At 49.5% G+C, this 18303-nt stretch overlaps 1 protein-coding gene across 3 annotated transcripts in view; it reads left to right on the top strand.

Moving 5' to 3' along the window:
* NEK10 (NIMA related kinase 10) overlaps positions 1 to 18303 on the top strand; it is a 368787-nt gene that overhangs the window by 67657 nt on the left and 282827 nt on the right. For all 3 annotated transcript variants that reach the window (XM_075316653.1, XM_075316655.1, XM_075316654.1), the window contains exons 5-7: positions 8276 to 8374; positions 8923 to 9007; positions 17686 to 17727. In XM_075316653.1, the coding sequence (XP_075172768.1) occupies positions 8276 to 8374; positions 8923 to 9007; positions 17686 to 17727 (226 nt within the window). The remainder of the gene's footprint in view (positions 1 to 8275; positions 8375 to 8922; positions 9008 to 17685; positions 17728 to 18303) is intronic.

The raw sequence follows: 18303 nt of genomic DNA on the forward strand, positions 1-18303 counted from the left end.
GTGGATTTTAAAAACAAATAACTCAAAAAAGTTCTGTAGGGTCCCATGTATTTTGATACCCAGGACAGATAAAGCAGACGGATAGAGACTGCAGTCCCCAGGTGTGTACGTTATCTTGGATATGTATTAAAATACAAGGGATGCCATGCAGATTTTTTTTATAATTATTTAAGAAAATAATTTTAAAAAAACGGCATGCGGTCCACCCAATATTTGATACTCAGCCAAGATAAAGCAGACAGCTGGAAGCTGGTATTCTCAGGCTTGGGAGGCCCATGGTAATTGGGCCCTCCTCATCCTAAAATATTAACCCACAGCCGCCTCAGAATTGGCACATCCATTAGAGGCGCCAACCTTGGCGCTTACCCGATTCATCGCTCCAAGGCAATCGGGGTAATGTAAGGAGTTAATGACAGTTGTGATTTTTCAAGAAATTACAGCTGCCAGAGAGCCTTAGATTAGTAATGGTTAGGGGGTTTATAAGACTCCCCCATTACTAATCTTGTAAGTAAAATGAAATAAACACAAAACACAGAGAAAAATCCTATATTTACTTAAAACACCCTTTTTCTCCAACTTACTAATCACCAAAACACCCCTGCAGATTTGATGTAATCCATACCACGATGTCACTCGACGTTACTGGCTCTGCTACATCTAAGGTCACAATGCACAGTCACATTAGAAAACGCGACTGAGCACTGCAGCTTTAGGGACACACTCATGGAACCACAGCTGTGAGCGGTGACATCAGTGAGTTCACTTGAGGTCATAGCTGTCTGTTCCCACAATACCCCAGCTGTGACCTTAAGTGAACTCAATGAACTCAGTGAACTCATTTCAGATGAATGTTATGAACTCACCTGAGTTGAGCTCAGTGAACCGGTTTAGGCTATGTGCGCATATTGAGTATTTGGTTGCAGAAAATCTGCATCTCCTGGCAAAAAAGTTCACCAAAAACACAATGCTATTTTGATGCGTTTTTCTACCAGGAGATGCAGATTTAGTGCAGAAATCTGCAGACAATATGCATCTCCTGGCAGAATAATGCATCAAAATGCAATGCGATTTTGATGCATTTTTCTGGTAGGAGATGCAGATTTGGTGCAGAAATTAGGTGCAGAAGTCTGCATCTCCGGGCAGAAAAATGTACCAGAAATGCAAAGCAGTTTTGACACATTTTTCTATCAAGAGATGCAGATTTTATGCAGAAATCTGCCCAAAATCTGCATGTTCCTAGCAGAAAAATGCACCAAAAACGCAATGCGTTTTTGACGTTTTTTTCTACAAGGAGTTGCAGATTTGGTGCAGAAATTTCTGCAAAAGCCTAAGCCTGTAATCCGGCATTGACGTCACCTCAGGGGAGTTCATAGAGTTCACCTGAGGGGAGTTCACTGAGTTCACCTGAGGTCACAGCTGAAATACTGTGGAAACCTCAGCAGTGACCTCAGGTAAACTCATTGGCATCACCGTTCTCAGCTGCATCTCAGTCAATGTGTCCCTGACGCCGTATTACTTGGTTTTGTTTTCTAATCTGACCTCAAATGTACCAGAAACGGGATTGGCATGATATATCATGGTGTGGATTAAGTCGGACCTTCAGGAGTGTTTTGGGGGGTGTGAGGTAGCGTGGTCGGCTGCGCAGCAGAAGACACGGGATCCAGGCATTAAGTTTCACAGCACACGGTTTAATGTCCAAACAAGAATCCACACCAATATACATGTGCCTCTCCAGCAGAGAACTCAGGGAGTTCTGTTCACTCCCTCACACCCGTCACACCTGCCCTCGTTCCTGTTTCCATTTAACCCTTCCTTCAGCCTGTAGGGAAACAGGATTAACCCTAGAGTGGATTTACTTTCTATCATGGAGTGAGCACAACCGGGGCGAGACATACCGGCCGTCATAGATAACCCCGGTCACAGTCTCACATACCCCCCCCCTCAGTTCAAGCGTGCGGGGTTGAACTCCCGCCATCAAACACGGGCCGCGGGACAAGGCATCGGCGTTGCCCTGCAACCTACCGGCCCTATGTTCAACCGTAAACCGGAAGTTCTGCAGAGAAAGGAACCACCGGGTAACCCGGGCATTCCGTTCCTTGGCGGACCTCATCCAGACCAGTGGAGAGTGATCCGTCACCAAGCGAAACTGCCGTCCCAGCAGGTAATAGCATAGGGACTCCAAGGCCCACTTGATCGCCAGGCACTCCTTCTCCACTACGCTATAATTCCGCTCGGGAGGGGTGAGCTTCCTACTTAAGAAGGTGACGGGGTGTTCCTCCCCCTGAACCACCTGAGACAGCACTGCCCCCAGGCCGACCTCTGAGGCGTCAGTCTGTACTATGAACTCCTTCCGGAAATCAGGGTGTACAAGAACGGGCTGTCCGCACAGGACCCCCTTCAGGGCCCGGAAGGAGTCCTCGGCCTGCGGAGTCCAGCGCACCATGAAGGACTTCTTGCCTTTGAGAAGGTCCGTCAAGGGGGCCGAGAGTCCCGCAAAATCCTTTACAAACCTCCTGTAGTACCCCACGATACCCAGGAAGGCCCTAACCTGCTTCGTGGTCAGGGGTCTAGGCCACTTCTGGATCGCCTCAACCTTGTTAATTTGGGGCTTAATCACTCCTTGGCCTATCACGTAGCCCAAGTAGCGGGCTTCCGTGAGTCCCAACGCACATTTCTTGGGATTGGCTGTCAATCCGGCTGTTCGAAGCGCATCCACCACCGCTTGTACCTGCTCCAAGTGGGTCTGCCAATCGGAGCTGTAAATAATGATGTCATCAAGGTACGCTGATGCATACGCCTGGTGGGGTTCCAGCACCAAGTCCATCAACCTCTGGAACGTGGCCGGAGCGCCATGTAACCCAAAAGGCAAGACAACATAGTGGAAGAGACCCTCCGGTGTAACAAAAGCGATTTTCTCCTTGGCGGACTCCGTCAGTGGCACCTGCCAGTACCCCTTGGTCAGGTCGAGCGTGGTAAAATACCGCGCCTGTCCCAGCCTATCAATTAGCTCATCCACTCTGGGCATGGGGTAGAGATCGAACTTGGATATTTCGTTCAATCTCCTAAAGTCATTGCAGAACCTTAAGGAGCCATCGGGTTTTGGTATTAGGACGATCGGACTAGCCCATTCACTCCGGGATTTTTCGATGACCCCCAGGCGTAACATTGTCTTTACTTCCTCCGATATGGCTTGTCGTCGAGCCTCCGGTACCCGGTATGACTTCAGGCGTACCTTCAGGTGGGGCTCGGTGACAATATCATGTCGTATCAGACTGGTCCTACCGGGCAGCTCGGAGAAGACATCGGGGTTCTGCTGAACCAACCGTCTGGCCTCTCGCCTCTGAGTCTTGGTGAGGGCTTCTCCAATCCTTACTTCCGGTTCGTCCTCTCCGGAGGTCGCTGGAGCCGGAGGTGAACGACCCGAAGAGGAGGGAGATGGGGAAAAAACAGCCATCAGGCTTTCCTGTTCCTGCCAGGGTTTTAATAGGTTGACATGGTATATTTGTTCAGGTTTCCGCCTACCGGGCTGCAATACTTTATAGTTAACCACCCCGACTCTTTCCTTTATCTCGTAGGGGCCTTACCACTGAACCAGGAATTTACTCTCCGCCGTGGGGATTAATACCAACACCCGATCCCCGGGTTTAAAGGTCCGCACGGTGGCTTGTCTATTGTAGCGGCCGCTTTGCGCGGCCTGAGCCTCCTGTAAATGCTCCTTCACAATTGGCATGACCGCGCTTATGCGGTTCTGCATTCCTAAAATGTGTTCAATCACACTTTTATGGGGGTGGGCTCTTGCTCCCATGTTTCCTTTGCCAGGTCCAACAATCCCCGGGGATGTCGCCCGTATAACAACTCAAAAGGCGAAAACCCCGTGGATGCCTGTGGCACCTCACGGATGGCAAACATCAAATAGGGAAGCATCATATCCCAGTCTTTCCCGTCTTTTGAAATCACCCTTTTTAGCATGGTTTTCAGGGTTTTATTGAAACGCTCGACTAAACCGTCCGTTTGAGGATGATACACAGACATACGCAACTGCTAGATCTGGAGTAGCCGGCATAGCTCTTTGGTCACTTTAGACATGAATGGGGTCCCCTGATCCGTAAGGATCTCCTTGGGCAACCCCACCCGGCAGAACACAGCAAACAACTCCCGAGCTATAAGCTTTGCTGCAGTATGTCTGAGAGGTATCGCCTCGGGATACCGGGTGGCATAGTCAACGATCACTAGGATGTGTTGGTGCCCTCGAGCGGACTTTACGAGGGGCCCCACCAGATCCATCCCTATCCGTTCAAAAGGGACTTCTATAATGGGTAACGGTACCAACGGACTGCGAAAATGGGTCAGGGGTGCGGTAAGCTGACACTCCGGGCAGGTTTCGCAGAACCGTTTTACCTCCCCAAAGACTCCGGGCCAATAGAACCTTTGCAATATTCGCTCCTGCGTTTTCTTGACCCCTAGGTGGCCACTCATCAGGTGTTTATGAGCCAAGTCGAGGACCCGCCGACGATGCGGCTGGGGCACCACCAACTGCTCTACCCCCACGCCCCGTATTTCATCTACCCGGTAGAGTAAATCCTGCTTAAGAGCGAAATGGGGGTACCTTACTTGGGCACCGGGCAGCTGTGCCACCCCATCAATTACTGTCACCCGACTCCGGGCATGTATTAATGTAGGGTCCTGGAGTTGGGCAGTCCCAAACGTATCCGGGGACGCCTCCAACTCCGGGATGGGATCGACCGTCTCAGCCTCTCCTGCCAATACCTCTAGGGGCGACCTATCGGGTTCACATTCTGTCCCTATCATGGGGACCCCTACGGCAGGTGTCCCGGATTCAGGATTGTAGGGCTCAGGTCCCGGACTGACCAATATCTGAGGAGACTTAGGGGGTCCCTTCCATAAAGTCCAAAAATAGGGCAGATCCCTTCCTAGGATCACGTCATAAGGAAGAGTGTTAAGAAGTCCCACCTCATGTTGCACCTGACCGCAAGGTGCTGTGATGGTGACAATCCCCGTGGGATAGTCTCGGCGGTCCCCATGTATGCAAACCACCCCCACGGTACGTCCTGTGGCCTTTACTTTAGCCCTCAAGGTGGATCGCACAAGGGTCACTAAGCTTCCGGAATCCAACAATCCTGTAACCGGACATCCATTCACCTGTATTTGGCACAAGTGGGGCTCCGTCTCTGGGGAGACCAGGTCAGCGGTACACACCACCTGAGCATACATTGAACCCCGCCGGGTAACCCCACAATCCATGGGCTCCGTGGTGAGTGGACACTGGGCTTCCATATGTCCCACCCGCTGGCACCGCCAACATCTAATGGGGACGGAAACCCCCTTGACGGGTTGTCGTTTAGGGTACAGAACCTTCCGGACCTCAGGATTGGCGGCCGCGGCCTCAGGCGGGACGGTAGGGGACTCCTGCACCGTTGTCGGCGGTGGGTCCTTGGCCCTAGGCTTGGAGGGGCCGGACCGACGGGCGGTACGCAGAGTCTCAGTGTCCCGTATCAAGTCCTGCGTAGCCACATGCCGCTCTACCAGGGACACTAATTGGTCCAGGGTACTCGGGTCACCCTGTCCTACCCACCGTTGAACGGTGACGGGTAAAGTGCGCACAAAACGATCCACTACTACCCTTTCCACCATCTGCGCCGGGCTCAGAGTGTCAGGCTGCAACCATTTTTTTACAAGATGCAACAAATCATAGGCCTGGGAGCGTACGGGTTTGGCTTCCTCATAGAACCACTGATTTACCCGCTGAGCCCGTACATAGGTATTCACCCCTAACCGTGCCAGTATTTCGGCTTTTAGGGTCACATAGTCAATGGCGTCCTCGGTACAGAGGTCCAGGTACGCTTTTTGGGGTTCCCCCGTCAGATAGGGCGACAATACCTCAGCCCACTGGGGGGTCGGCAGCTTTTCCCGCTCGGCCACCCGCTCAAACACCGCCAGGAACGCTTCCACATCATCCCCCGGGGTCATCTTTTGCAACGTTTGTCTCACCGCTTTCCGGACGCTGCCGTCATCACCCGGTCCCGGGGTTGTTGCTGCCGGTCCAGCACGGATCGCCTTGGCCAGGAGAACCATCTGTTCTTGATGTCTTTGTTCCTGCAATTGTAAGGCTTGCTGCTGACGTGCATTGGCCTGAACCAGCTGTTCTTGGTGCGATTTCAAGGATTGGAGCAGGTGTGCATTGGTCTGTTGCTGCTGTGCATTAGCTTGTTGCTGCTGTGCATTAGCCTGAGCCAAATGCTTTAGTATGTCCTCCATGGCGTCGCTGGGTTTGGGCCGTAGTATAGCCGCTTGAATCCAGGACATGTGCTACCGGGTCACCAGAAAAGGAAGCTACACCTCACCGGCCGGGATGCCCGCATTCTCCACCATATGTGAGGTAGCGTGGTCGGCTGCGCAGCAGAAGACACGGGATCCAGGCATTAAGTTTCACAGCACACGGTTTAATGTCCAAACAAGAATCCACACCAATATACATGTGCCTCTCCAGCAGAGAACTCAGGGAGTTCTGTTCACTCCCTCACACCCGGCACACCTGCCCTCGTTCCTGTTTCCATTTAACCCTTCCTTCAGCCTGTAGGGAAACAGGATTAACCCTAGAGTGGATTTACTTTCTATCATGGAGTGAGCACAACCGGGGCGAGACATACCAGCCGTCATAGATAACCCCGGTCACAGTCTCACAGGGGGTAATAAATTGGAGAATTTATTTTTTTTTAAATAAAGAATTTTTATCTGTGTGTTATGTTTATTTATTTTCACTTACACAATTAGTAATGGGGGAGTCTCATAGACCTCCCCCTATTACTAACCACGAGATTGATAACAGCTGTGATTTTTTTTTAGAAATCACATCTATTACCCCTTATATTACTCAGATTACCACCACACCAGGGCAATCGGGATCAGTTGTGTAAGCGCAAGCTGCTGAAGGCTGCTACTTTTAGGCTGGTGAGGGCCTAATAACTATGGACCTCCCCAGCTTGAGAATACCAGCCCCCAGCTGTCTACTTTATCTTGGCTGGGTATCAAAATTGGGGGGGACCGCATGCCGTTCTTTAATTTAATTAAATAATGTTAAAAAAGCCGCATAGAATCTCTCGTATTTAGATACACAGCCAAGATAATGCACAAAGCTGTGGGCTGCAGCCTACAGGTGTCTGCTTTATCTGTACTGGGTATCAAAATATGGAGGACTCTACGCCATTTTTTCCAATTGTATTATTTTTTTAAACACTACACTTTGGGACCCAGACAGCTAGTGTATGCGTAACCAATGACAAACACCAACAGTCTGACTGCAACCAATCACAGACGCTGTCACAGAAGAAGCAGTGAATATTCATGAATTTTAATGAGCAGTTTGACAGCTGTGCAAAAACTCAGTAAGTATAATTCTTCTGCTTTAAAACCCATTTTGCCTCATTTTGCAGCTCCCTAGACCTTACTAACACCATTTTATCAGACTTAAGTTCGGGTCCCTTAAGGCCACTTTACACACATCGACATTGCTAGCGATGTCGCTGGTAAAAGCCCCCGCCCCCATCGGTTGTACGTCACGGGCAAATCGCTGCCCGTGGCGCATAACATCGCTAGGACCCGTCACACATATTTACCTGCCTAGCGACGTTGCTGTGGCCGGCGAACCGCCTCCTTTCTAAGGGGGAGGTTCGTTCGGCATCACAGCGGCGTCACTAAGCGGCCACCCAATAGAAGCGGAGGGGCGGAGATGAGCGGGCAGAATATCCCGCCCACCTCCTTCATTCCTCCTTCCGGGCGGCCGCAGGTACGGGGATGTTCCTCGTTCCTGCGGTGTCACACATAGCGATGTGTGCTGCCGCAGGAACGACGAACAACCTGCGTTCTACAACAGCAACGATAATTGGGATTAGAACGACGTGTCAATGATTAGGTGAGTAACTTTGATCGTTAATGGTCGTTCGTGCGTTTCACACGCAACAACGTCGCTAACGAGGCCAGATGTGCGTCACAAATTTCGTGACCCCAACAAGATCTAGTTAGTGATGTTGTTGCGTGTAAAGCCCCTTTTAGACTTATATGAGGTTCAGTGTCCGGGGTCAAGATCAGGTCACTTTAGGTCCCGAACTGGACTTATTTTTAAGTCTGGCCTGAGCCGCCGAACCTGACCATCTGCGGGTTCGCCCATCTCTATTAAAGTACAGTAAGTACAATTACAATATTTACTTGTATGTTTATTACTATTCATTACAAAATGTTTTTTTCCTTTTCCTTTTAGCATTACTTTCAAAAATGAAAGAAATTTTAGCCATGACTCACAACATAACTTATTCCTTGACATATTCATGGCACTTGTAAAGAACAGACTTGGTTGCAGGTAAAATAAAAAAATAAACATTTGAATGTTTTCCCTTTTTTTAGTCATTTTTTATGTTTCTGAGATCAAAAATAGTATTAATAATGAATATAAGCATTGAATATAATTTCATATGGTTTAAAATAATGTGGCATATTTTTAAGCAAATATTTTATTCCTAAAGACAAAAATGTGCAGCTGGGTGGAATTGTAAAAATCTCTTTAATTCCTGAAGTGTTGGGATTCCTGACATTCTTGGGGAGTTTTACTGTGTGTCAGTCTTTCTCTTCTTTCCAAACCTAAAACAATTTATTACTCACTTTGGCTTCCCTCCCAGCTCAGCCATTAATAACCATAGACATCTTCAGTGATAGCCCACGCTGATCTCCCACTCGCTGTATGTTCCACAAAGCATCAGCTGGCAGTTTAGCTGAAAAATGTTACACAGAAAACTAATAACGCATAATGATCTAATTAAGTATGGTAGTTCAACAATTAGATCAAGGCTTCTTATTCTGAAATATGTTGTTACTCACTTGTTTTTATTTCTTTCCATTCTCCCAACTCAGAGAATGGACTGACAGAGCTCCATCTGTTCATTTATTACGAGTATTGATCTGTTTGAGATTGTTAATCCGGGACCCATTTTATCAGGTATGATTCTCATAAAATGCCTTGGCTTTACATATGAGTACTCATTAAGAACCACCAAAAATAGATTTTCCCTCTAAATACATTTATTGCTGTCCACGTATAGATAATAAATGCATGATCACAGGGGATCTAGCCACTGGAACCCCTAGACATTGTGAGACCAGGGGTCCCAAAATCCCTTGTGTGAATTGTGCAGAGTGATAATGTGGCACCCTGGACAAGCCAGGGGCCACAGAGAACAACACCCACACACCCCACACTCCCGGTCAGGCACACCGAAGTCAGACACAAAACCCTTGTTGCCTTCCTCCAGGGGCTGATGTTCACACCAGGGGGGTGGACCAGGCGGTTGGTCCCGCCCACCGAGGAGTTCACAGTCCTGGAGGCGGGAAAAGTAGAGAGTTCAGTTTTGGAGGTGAAAGTGGAAGGAAGGAAAGTGGTAGTGGAGCATCTAACTGACAGCGTCCGGGTGTGTGGCCCGGGCGGTACAGCAAGGTTGGCAGACGGTGGTGACCGTCTGCAGGAGTGGCCTATCGGAGTCTACCGTAAGGACCGTGGACGGGCGGTGGCCCGGCGGTACCGTACCGGTACACAAAGAGAAGTCAGCACCATCTGGCAGGGGCTTACGGACCCCGGCAAGGCTAGGAGTCGCCGTGAATTTGCCAAATCCGTCAGCGAAGGGAACCTCCTGGGTTTCCCAGCAGTCAAGTCCTGACAGAAGGCAACAGTCCAACCGTGAGAGGGAAACACAGCCACCGCCAAGGCTACCGTTTCCAGGGCCAGAGCCTGCGGGCAAAAGGGGCTCCTCTGGCCCATATCCAAGCTGGGGAGCGGGTTACCGGTGGGAACCCATTGGAACCGTTTACCGTACATAGGTGCAGGGAAAGGCAGTCACCATCAACCTGCCGGGAGAAACAACACCGCAGCCGTCTGTGGGACCCGTCCATCCAGCCGTGTGTTTTACCGAGAACTGTGTCCTCATCATTGACTGAGTGAGTACCACCGTACCGTGCAGCACAGCGCTGCCCCCGCGACCCTGCACCTCGCCAGGCCCCGTAACCCGCCTGCCATCCACTCCTACCCCATCACCGGGCCCCGGGACAACCAACCCCCTACCCACGGCGGGGAGAACTAACAACAAAGCTGCTCCCTGTCACCGCTCCCGGGATCCCCGTCCAGAGCAGCAGTGGTGCCACCAATATCACCACAACCGTGGGTGGCGTCACGGACAATACTCAAATCCCCCACAATCAAATCCCCACTCTTTTCACTCACGGGCGAGGAGCGCCGCTCGAGTCCCCGGGATCCGGCTCACCGCTCGAGCCACCACAGAGCAGCAGCAGCTGGACCCGAGCAGTGGGAGAGCGCAGCGTCCCCTCCTCCGCCCGCGACAACTTGGCGTCAAGAACAGGATCCTACCGTTCTACCAACTGGTGGAAGTGCGCCTTGTGTGACCGCCGGAGGTGTCCGGCCGAAAAATTTGTGAAGCCGCCATCTTGGGCGCGAAGAATTCCCGCTCGAGCGTCTTCTCGAGTAGTGGAAGCGCGAAGGCAAAAACCCCGCCCCTGTAGAGGAGGAGCCGGAAAGAGACTAAGGGGTACGGAAACAAGATGTCTGCGCCCGATGGAGCCGCTGGAAGAGCGGCGGACGCAGCCGCGGGAGCACCTGTAGATGGGAATGGGCCTGCCCAGGTCCCGGCCGCTCTGGCGGGGGGCGCCGCGGCCCCATCTCTCGCTCAGGTGATGTCGTTCTCTTTGCCCTATGTGCCCGGAGCTGCCTGGCTACCTGCAGTACGATAGGAAACCTGATGCCTTGCAGGTTTTCCAAAAAAAACTCAGTCCGCTACTAGAACTGTACCCCCTGACTGATAAGCAACGTGCAGCGCTAGTGCTGGGGCAGCTAACCGGCGCGGCTGAGCAAGAGGTGGAGACCTGGGCCGAGGTGGACCGGTCCTCTGTAGCCACCATATTTGAAAAGCTGCAGACTGCATTTGAGACCCGTACCGAGGCCGAGTTGCGGATGCAGTTCTATCAATGCCGGCAACGGCCCGCAGATAGCATTCGGGACTATGCTCTGCGCCTGCAAACCGCACTCCGCACACTGAAGCGGGTGGACACCATCAACAGTGTGGACAGTAACAAAATGTTAAGTGAGCAGTTTGTGCAGGGGATGAGGTCCTCAGAGGACCGCAAACAGCTTCGGCTGTGGGCCCTAGAACACCCTGATGTGGACTTTGCCGTATTAAAGGAACGGGCCATCAAAGCTCTGCAACCCCTTCGCATTTGAAGCTCCTGAGCCAGCCCCGTGGCCGGTTGAGACTGCTCCCGTCGTGGTGGCCCCTACCCCATCAGCACCTCCAGTGCCTGCAGCCCCAAGCGGAGCGATGGAAGAGCTCGCTGCTCAAGTTCACCGCATGGATGGGGACCACGCTAAGATCCTTGCCGCACTCCAGCCTCCGACCAGATCCCAGGCCCCGGTGAAGATGCAGCTCGCCGACAGCCCTGAGGACGTCCCCTGGATGCAGCGGAGAAGGGCCAATGACTCCCGGAATGGACCCCCAATCTGTTACAGGTGCAGCGAACCCGGCCACTACTCCCGACGGTGTCCGTTAAACGAGCAACCCCTGGGGCCACGGGCCAATCCTCAGGAGTAGAACCCCATGGCCCCCCAGACTGGCGGGACCGGTACATCGGGGCCCGGCCCATCATCCCCGTGGCTGTGGACGGCATACCGGTGATGGCTCTCCTGGACACTGGATCACAGGTAACCACCATACCATACACACTGTATCAACGGTATTGGGGAAAAGACGAGCTGGCTCCCCCAGATGCCAGTATAACACTGATTGCTGCTGATGGACTCCCATTGACCCAAGTGGGATACAAACAAGTGGCCATGACTGTGGGAAAGCTGCAGGAGGAAGCTGTGCCGGAGCCAGGTGTTGTGGATGGCCCCTGGGACCCAGCTAACAGTCCCCGTTGGGACCCTACAGCAAGTCTCCATTGGGATCCTACAGTTTTGTTTGTGGTAGTCCGTTGGCTGCGAAGCACTGTGGTCCCCGTTGGGACCCCCTTTTCAAATTATGCGTAGAAACTACTACGAACAGGCCCGAGAACTAGCAGGGCAACCACAAACTTGTGGCATGTAAATAAAAATGTTTTATGGCTTTCACCGTTACCGCCTCCGGAGAGGCAGATTGGAGGAAGGGCCCGCAGTGGAGCAGGCTGGGGCCCAGCCACCACCGGAACCGGTGGCGATCCTCTGGGGGTTTCAGGGGTTCCCCATGGACGTGGGTCCTCTGAAAAGGACAGAACCCGCTCGGGCAACTTGTGCTGGACTGGGGTCAAGGGGTGCTGCCTGTTTGCTTAGGGGCAGCATCAGGGCCAGGTTGCTTGGGTGGGAGAGAGCGGAAGCCGTAACCGTTTGCAACGTTAAAATAAGAGTACCTCCCGATGTGGGAAGATGTTATTTTAATTGTAATCCCTGTTTTACCGTTATCTTTTTCAGTTGTGAAAATAAAACCGGAGATGGACGGGCAGCCCGCGGACGGTCTGCATTTTACTAAGGGGGAATGTGGCGCCCTGGACAAGCCAGGGGCCACAGAGAACAACACCCACACACCCCACACTCCCGGTCAGGCACACCGAAGTCAGACACAAAACCCTTGTTGCCTTCCTCCAGGGGCTGATGTTCACACCAGGGGGGTGGGCCAGGCGGTTGGTCCCGCCCACCGAGGAGTTCACAGTCCTGGAGGCGGGAAAAGTAGAGAGTTCAGTTTTGGAGGTGAAAGTGGAAGGAAAGTGGTAGTGGAGCAACTAACTGACAGCGTCCGGGTGTGTGGCCCGGGCGGTACAGCAAGGTTGGCAGACGGTGGTGACTGTCTGCAGGAGTGGCCTATCGGAGTCTACCGTAAGGACCGTGGACGGGCGGTGGCCCGGCGGTACCGGACCAGTACACAAAGAGAAGTCAGCACCATCTGGCAGGGGCTTACGGACCCCGGCAAGGCTAGGAGTCACCGTGAATTTGCCAAATCCGTCAGCGAAGGGAATCTCCTGGGTTTCCCAGCAGCCAAGTCCCGACAGAAGGCAACAGTCCAACCGTGAGAGGGAAACACAGCCACCGCCAAGGCTACTGTTCCCAGGGCCAGAGCCTGCAGGCAAAAGGGGCTCCTCCGGCCCATATCCAAGCTGGGGAGCGGGTTACCGGTGGGAACCCATTGGAACCGTTTACCGTACATAGGTGCAGGGAAAGGCTGTCACCATCAACCTGCCGGGAGAAACAACACCGCAGCCGTCTGTGGGACCCGTCCATCCAGCCGTGTGTTTTACCGAGAACTGTGTCCTCATCATTGGCTGAGTGAGTACCACCGTGCCGTGCGGCACAGCACTGCCCCCGCGACCCTGCACCTCGCCAGGCCCCGTAACCCGCCTGCCATCCACTCCTACCCCATCACCGGGCCCCGGGACAACCAACCCCCTACCCACGGAGGGGAGAACTAACAACAAAACTGCTCCCTGTCACCGCTCCCGGGATCCCCGTCCAGAGCAGCGGTGGTGCCACCAATATCACCACAACCGTGGGTGGCGTCACGGACAATACTCAAATTCCCCACAATCAAATCCCCACCCTTTTCACTCACGGGCGAGGAGCGCCGCTCGAGTCCCCGGGATCCGGCCCACCGCTCGAGCCATCACAGAGCAGCAGCAGTCGGACCCGAGCAGTGGGAGAGCGCAGCGTCCCCTCCTCCAACCGCGACAATACCTCAGTCGGTCTGATAGAAAACGATTAAGTGATAATTGTGCATTCATACAGGGATTCCAATTTTCTTGATTGTTGGGGTCACAGAAGTCATTCATTTATCACCTATCCTGTAGATAAAGTGATCAGTGTATTTACTGAGAAAACCTGGAAGATATCAAATCCTATTAATGCCGCACATGCTATATGATTTTCATCCTTTTACCTACTAACCATTTACTTAATCAAATACAAATGACCATTAATATCCTGACATAATATCCACAACATATTTGGATTGTGTATTTTCCAATTGTGTAAAGATGACTACAGATTAAAGGATTTAGAGCATTATTGAGCATTATTGATTTAGACAATTAGATGTTATTAGCTACTATTGCTACGATCCATCTGCTCTATCATGGCTTCACAGTCTGATTTTTTGCAGTGGTCATAAAGTAGCTTTTGTCTCTTTTTTTCCAATATGGCAACATTGAATTCATGGTGAATAGAGATGAGCGAACCTCAAAAGTTAAGTTCGGTGTTCATACCGAAAATTGACTTTACTAAAAGATCAGTGTTTGGAGTTGAGTGCTTTACGTATGCTGACCACTCGCTTTAGCATCGCTGTGCTCGGCCTAGTGTGAGCCGCTTGCAGTGTTTGAATGGCTCGCACGGGGACTAAAAACAGTGTGATCGGATGTAGTGTGCAAAAGCAAAAAAAAGAAAACCTCGCCCACCCTTCCCTTGAAAGTGATCTTTTTATGACTGGCTGCCCAATCAGTGACTTCCTTTGGGATTCAGGTCATGTCTGGATCCCAAACTGAACTTTATCTAAACTCCGACTGAAACCGCCGAACCCAAACTTCATCTCTAATGGTGACAACATCTTTACCACAACTTCACCTTGCAGCTCTCGCCTCATTGTACCTTTTTGCACTCATTTCCCTCCAACTTGGTAAATGTAATCATCATTGGGGAGAACTTTATTTAATTACATGTCTATCATGCCATGCTCCTAAAGATGTCATAATCTTGTGGTGAAGCATCATAGATGGATTTTTGTGTCATTACTTATTCTCAGCATAGGGGCTCCTCACATGAACATGTAACAGGACCGAGTGCTGTCCGATGTTACACTATGGACAAAGCAGATCTGCAATTTTTTTTTTGTCATACTGATTCTGCATGAGAAAACAATCGCTGCATGCTTCGAATGGCATTGTATATCGGACGGCGCGCACCCATTAAAGTCAATGGGTCTGTGCAAAACATTGTACTGCACTCGGATGACATCCAAGCGCAGTCTGACAACCATTAAAGCAGATGGAGAAATTAATCTCTCCATCTTCTCTGTACCTGTGATCCACATTCGCTTTCGAGTGAATCAGAGCTCAGTAGATGACACTCTCAGCAGAGCCTGAGCCAAATGTCATATACCATATGCTTTCTATTGGATACTATACACCAGTGTGACCTTGACCTGAGTGATTAGCTTCATTCAATAAGGTTGGATTCACATTGTATTTTTTGCCACACGTCAGTGTCTCCCTTTGAACCTCTGTCTGTGGTCTTGTAAAACTGATTTTATTCAGAACCACTGACAGGCTCAGGGACTTTATTGAGACACCCTGTTTCAGCAGTATCCATCTGCTTAAGTCAGGCACAAAAGCGTGGTTGACTGCTGAAACGTAGGCCACACAGAGCACAAAGTACCTTCATCTGCCTCCTTACAATTAAATGGCCCCATCAAGAGCTCTGCTGTGTTCCCATTTTTCATAACCTCACATGACATAGCCACTGATGTATAGCCCAAATGCAATTTGAACTTAGCCTTAATAGTTCATTGTGAGCAGACTTGACAAGGGCAAAGCAATGGTGTTTTTGAAAGTAGGCAACATGGTCGACAACACTGAGAACTTCCATGGTGTTTTTGTTCTATTTTTGTGAGCGTATCCAGCAGAAAAAAAAATTACAGGTCCTTCCTTAAAGGGGTTGTTATGTTTCAATTTTTTCATAGTCTATGGACTCACAGATTGATAAAATAACAAACTGAGCTTTTATTCACCCTCCCAGGTCCAGCAATGCCTCTCCACCACTGCTTCCATCTTTATTAGTTGGCTGTGGCCGTGACATCATATCTACAGCCACTGCTGATGCTCAGTGATTGACTGCAGTGGTCAAATGATGCTCTAGTAGTGATGCTACCACTGCAGCTGATCAACAAAGACTGGATCGGTAGTGAGGAAGAATCATTGGGCACGAGGAGGATGAACAAATGCAAAGTTTGGGATTTTAGCAGGCTATTAACCAATCAGAGAGTCACTTGAAACCAGACAACTCCTTTAGTATTTCCCATTTCTCTATAATCCACTTCTGGCTTTGGCTCTTAATACTTCCAGAAAAACTTGATTTGTGTTTTCATGGTAATTGAGGATCATTCCGGGGAGGAAGTAGACACATTTATTAATATGCTGGAAACAACAGTATTGAAATACCAGATGACATAGCCCAGACCTCAGCAGCTTCTATTGTTCAATATTAAACAAAGGTGGCACTATTCAGACTTGCTTCAATTTCCAATTTCCATGCAATCCCCCACCTGTCCATAGGTCCATCCAAGTATAATTACATGCAATAAGACATTGATGACTGATGACCTGTTGGGTGACTATAAACAGCATATTAACCATCAGCTTTGTAAAAAAAAAAGTTATTTTTGTGTATTTCAGACCCAAACCTGTCTTTCTTTAAATTCCTAGAAAATCCATTTGCGCAAAAAGAATTGCAGAACCCAGAATCCAGTGGTGATGACAGTAGTCTGTGGCCGCTGGCTTAGAGCCCTGCCAACCTGCTCATACTCGGTGTAAGAGCACTACGCCATTATTGTGGCCTGATACTGAGCCCGCTAATCAGAGGAGGACATGACCATTAGAACAGGGCTCTGCAGATCTATATGCTCAACTCCATAAATTAACAAAGTTTCGAAAAAAATCTATATTTTTTTTACAACATAATGTTAAAGGGAACCAGTCAGGTCCGATATGCACCCAGAACCACGAGCAGTTCTGGGTGCATATTGCTAATCCCTGCCTAACCGTCCCTGTATACACTAGCATAGATAAAGAATTTCTTTAGAAAAAGTATTTCTAAAGATCTTTTAACGTATGCTAATGAGCGAGGGGACTAGTCCCCTGGGCATAAATTCCCTTGGCTAATTGTATCCATTAGCATGTTAGTACACCACTGTGGGCATGCTAACATGCTAATGAATGTGCAGCATCAGAGGATGATCTCACTCACCTCTCTGCTGCCATCGCAACCTGACACTCAATTTCGGCTCAGTGCGCATGACCCCGGAGTCTCGGTCATGTGCACTACTTCAGTTTGAAGCCAGGACACGAACACCCGGCTTCATAGTACACATGACTGGAACTACGGGGTCTTGCGCACTGAGCCAAAATCCAGTCTTGAGCTGCGATGGCAGCGGACAGGTGAGTCAGATCATCCTGTGACGCTGCACATTCATTATCATGTTATCACGCCCACAGGGGTGTACTAACATGCTCATGGAGCCGACTAGCGAGGTGAACTAATGCCCAGGGGACTAGTCCCCTCGCTCGTTAGCATACGTTAAAAGATCTTTAGAAATACTTTTTCTAAAGATCTCTTTATCTATGCTAGTGTATACAGGGACAGATAGGCAGGGATTAGTAATATGCACCCAGAACTCATAAACCAAGTATTTTTAAGACCTTTTTTTGGGATATTAAGAACATAAAGTAGAACTTTTTTTTAGTTATCCATGTGTATTGTCATATTTTATGCTTTGTATCCTCAATTTAAAAGTAAGTTTATACTTGCCATTCATTAATTAACGGTTGTTATTACATGCAATTTATCATTATTATTATTATTATCTAACTTTTTTTGTTTATTAGGGACTCCTTCATCAAATTAATGGAGTTGATATTCTTGCACAGGTACTCAATTTTTTTTTGTATCGATATCTTTTTAAATAATTTAATAATTTACTAATATCAATAGTACAAGTGAGGATAAAACAACTTTGTCATCATATCTCTGTCTCCCCACTTATCAGACTCCACTTTTCTGAATTTATTGCTCAAATCTGTCTTCAGTGAAAACAGGTTGTTCGCTGACTGAGAGATCAGATTACATTTTCTTCCTATAGTTGTGTCAGAGAGAATAAGCAAATTGTCTCTTCAGAGAGGAAGAGGACTTGAACTCTGGAGCTACCTAATGAAAGTAGCAATCATAAATGTCAATATTGACCACAAGCTTTGCCATATGACTTAGGATAAAAGACAAACCAGAATCTCGATTTGCAGATTCTGGAGAGAAGATATTTAGGAGGAAGAAGGAGCTAGGCAGAGGCAGCAGCAGAAATAGACATTCTCCAGCATGTTCACCTGAATCTATGAATTTCTCCATAGGATACTGTTTATGATATATGCATCTATGTTACAAAAATTGGAGTTGTTAACAAAATTGGCAGCACTAGATGGATGTGTGATTCTTGGAGAACACCTGACACC

The sequence above is a fragment of the Anomaloglossus baeobatrachus genome, chromosome 6 (assembly GCF_048569485.1).
Source record: "Anomaloglossus baeobatrachus isolate aAnoBae1 chromosome 6, aAnoBae1.hap1, whole genome shotgun sequence".
Lineage (NCBI taxonomy): Eukaryota > Metazoa > Chordata > Amphibia > Anura > Aromobatidae > Anomaloglossus > Anomaloglossus baeobatrachus.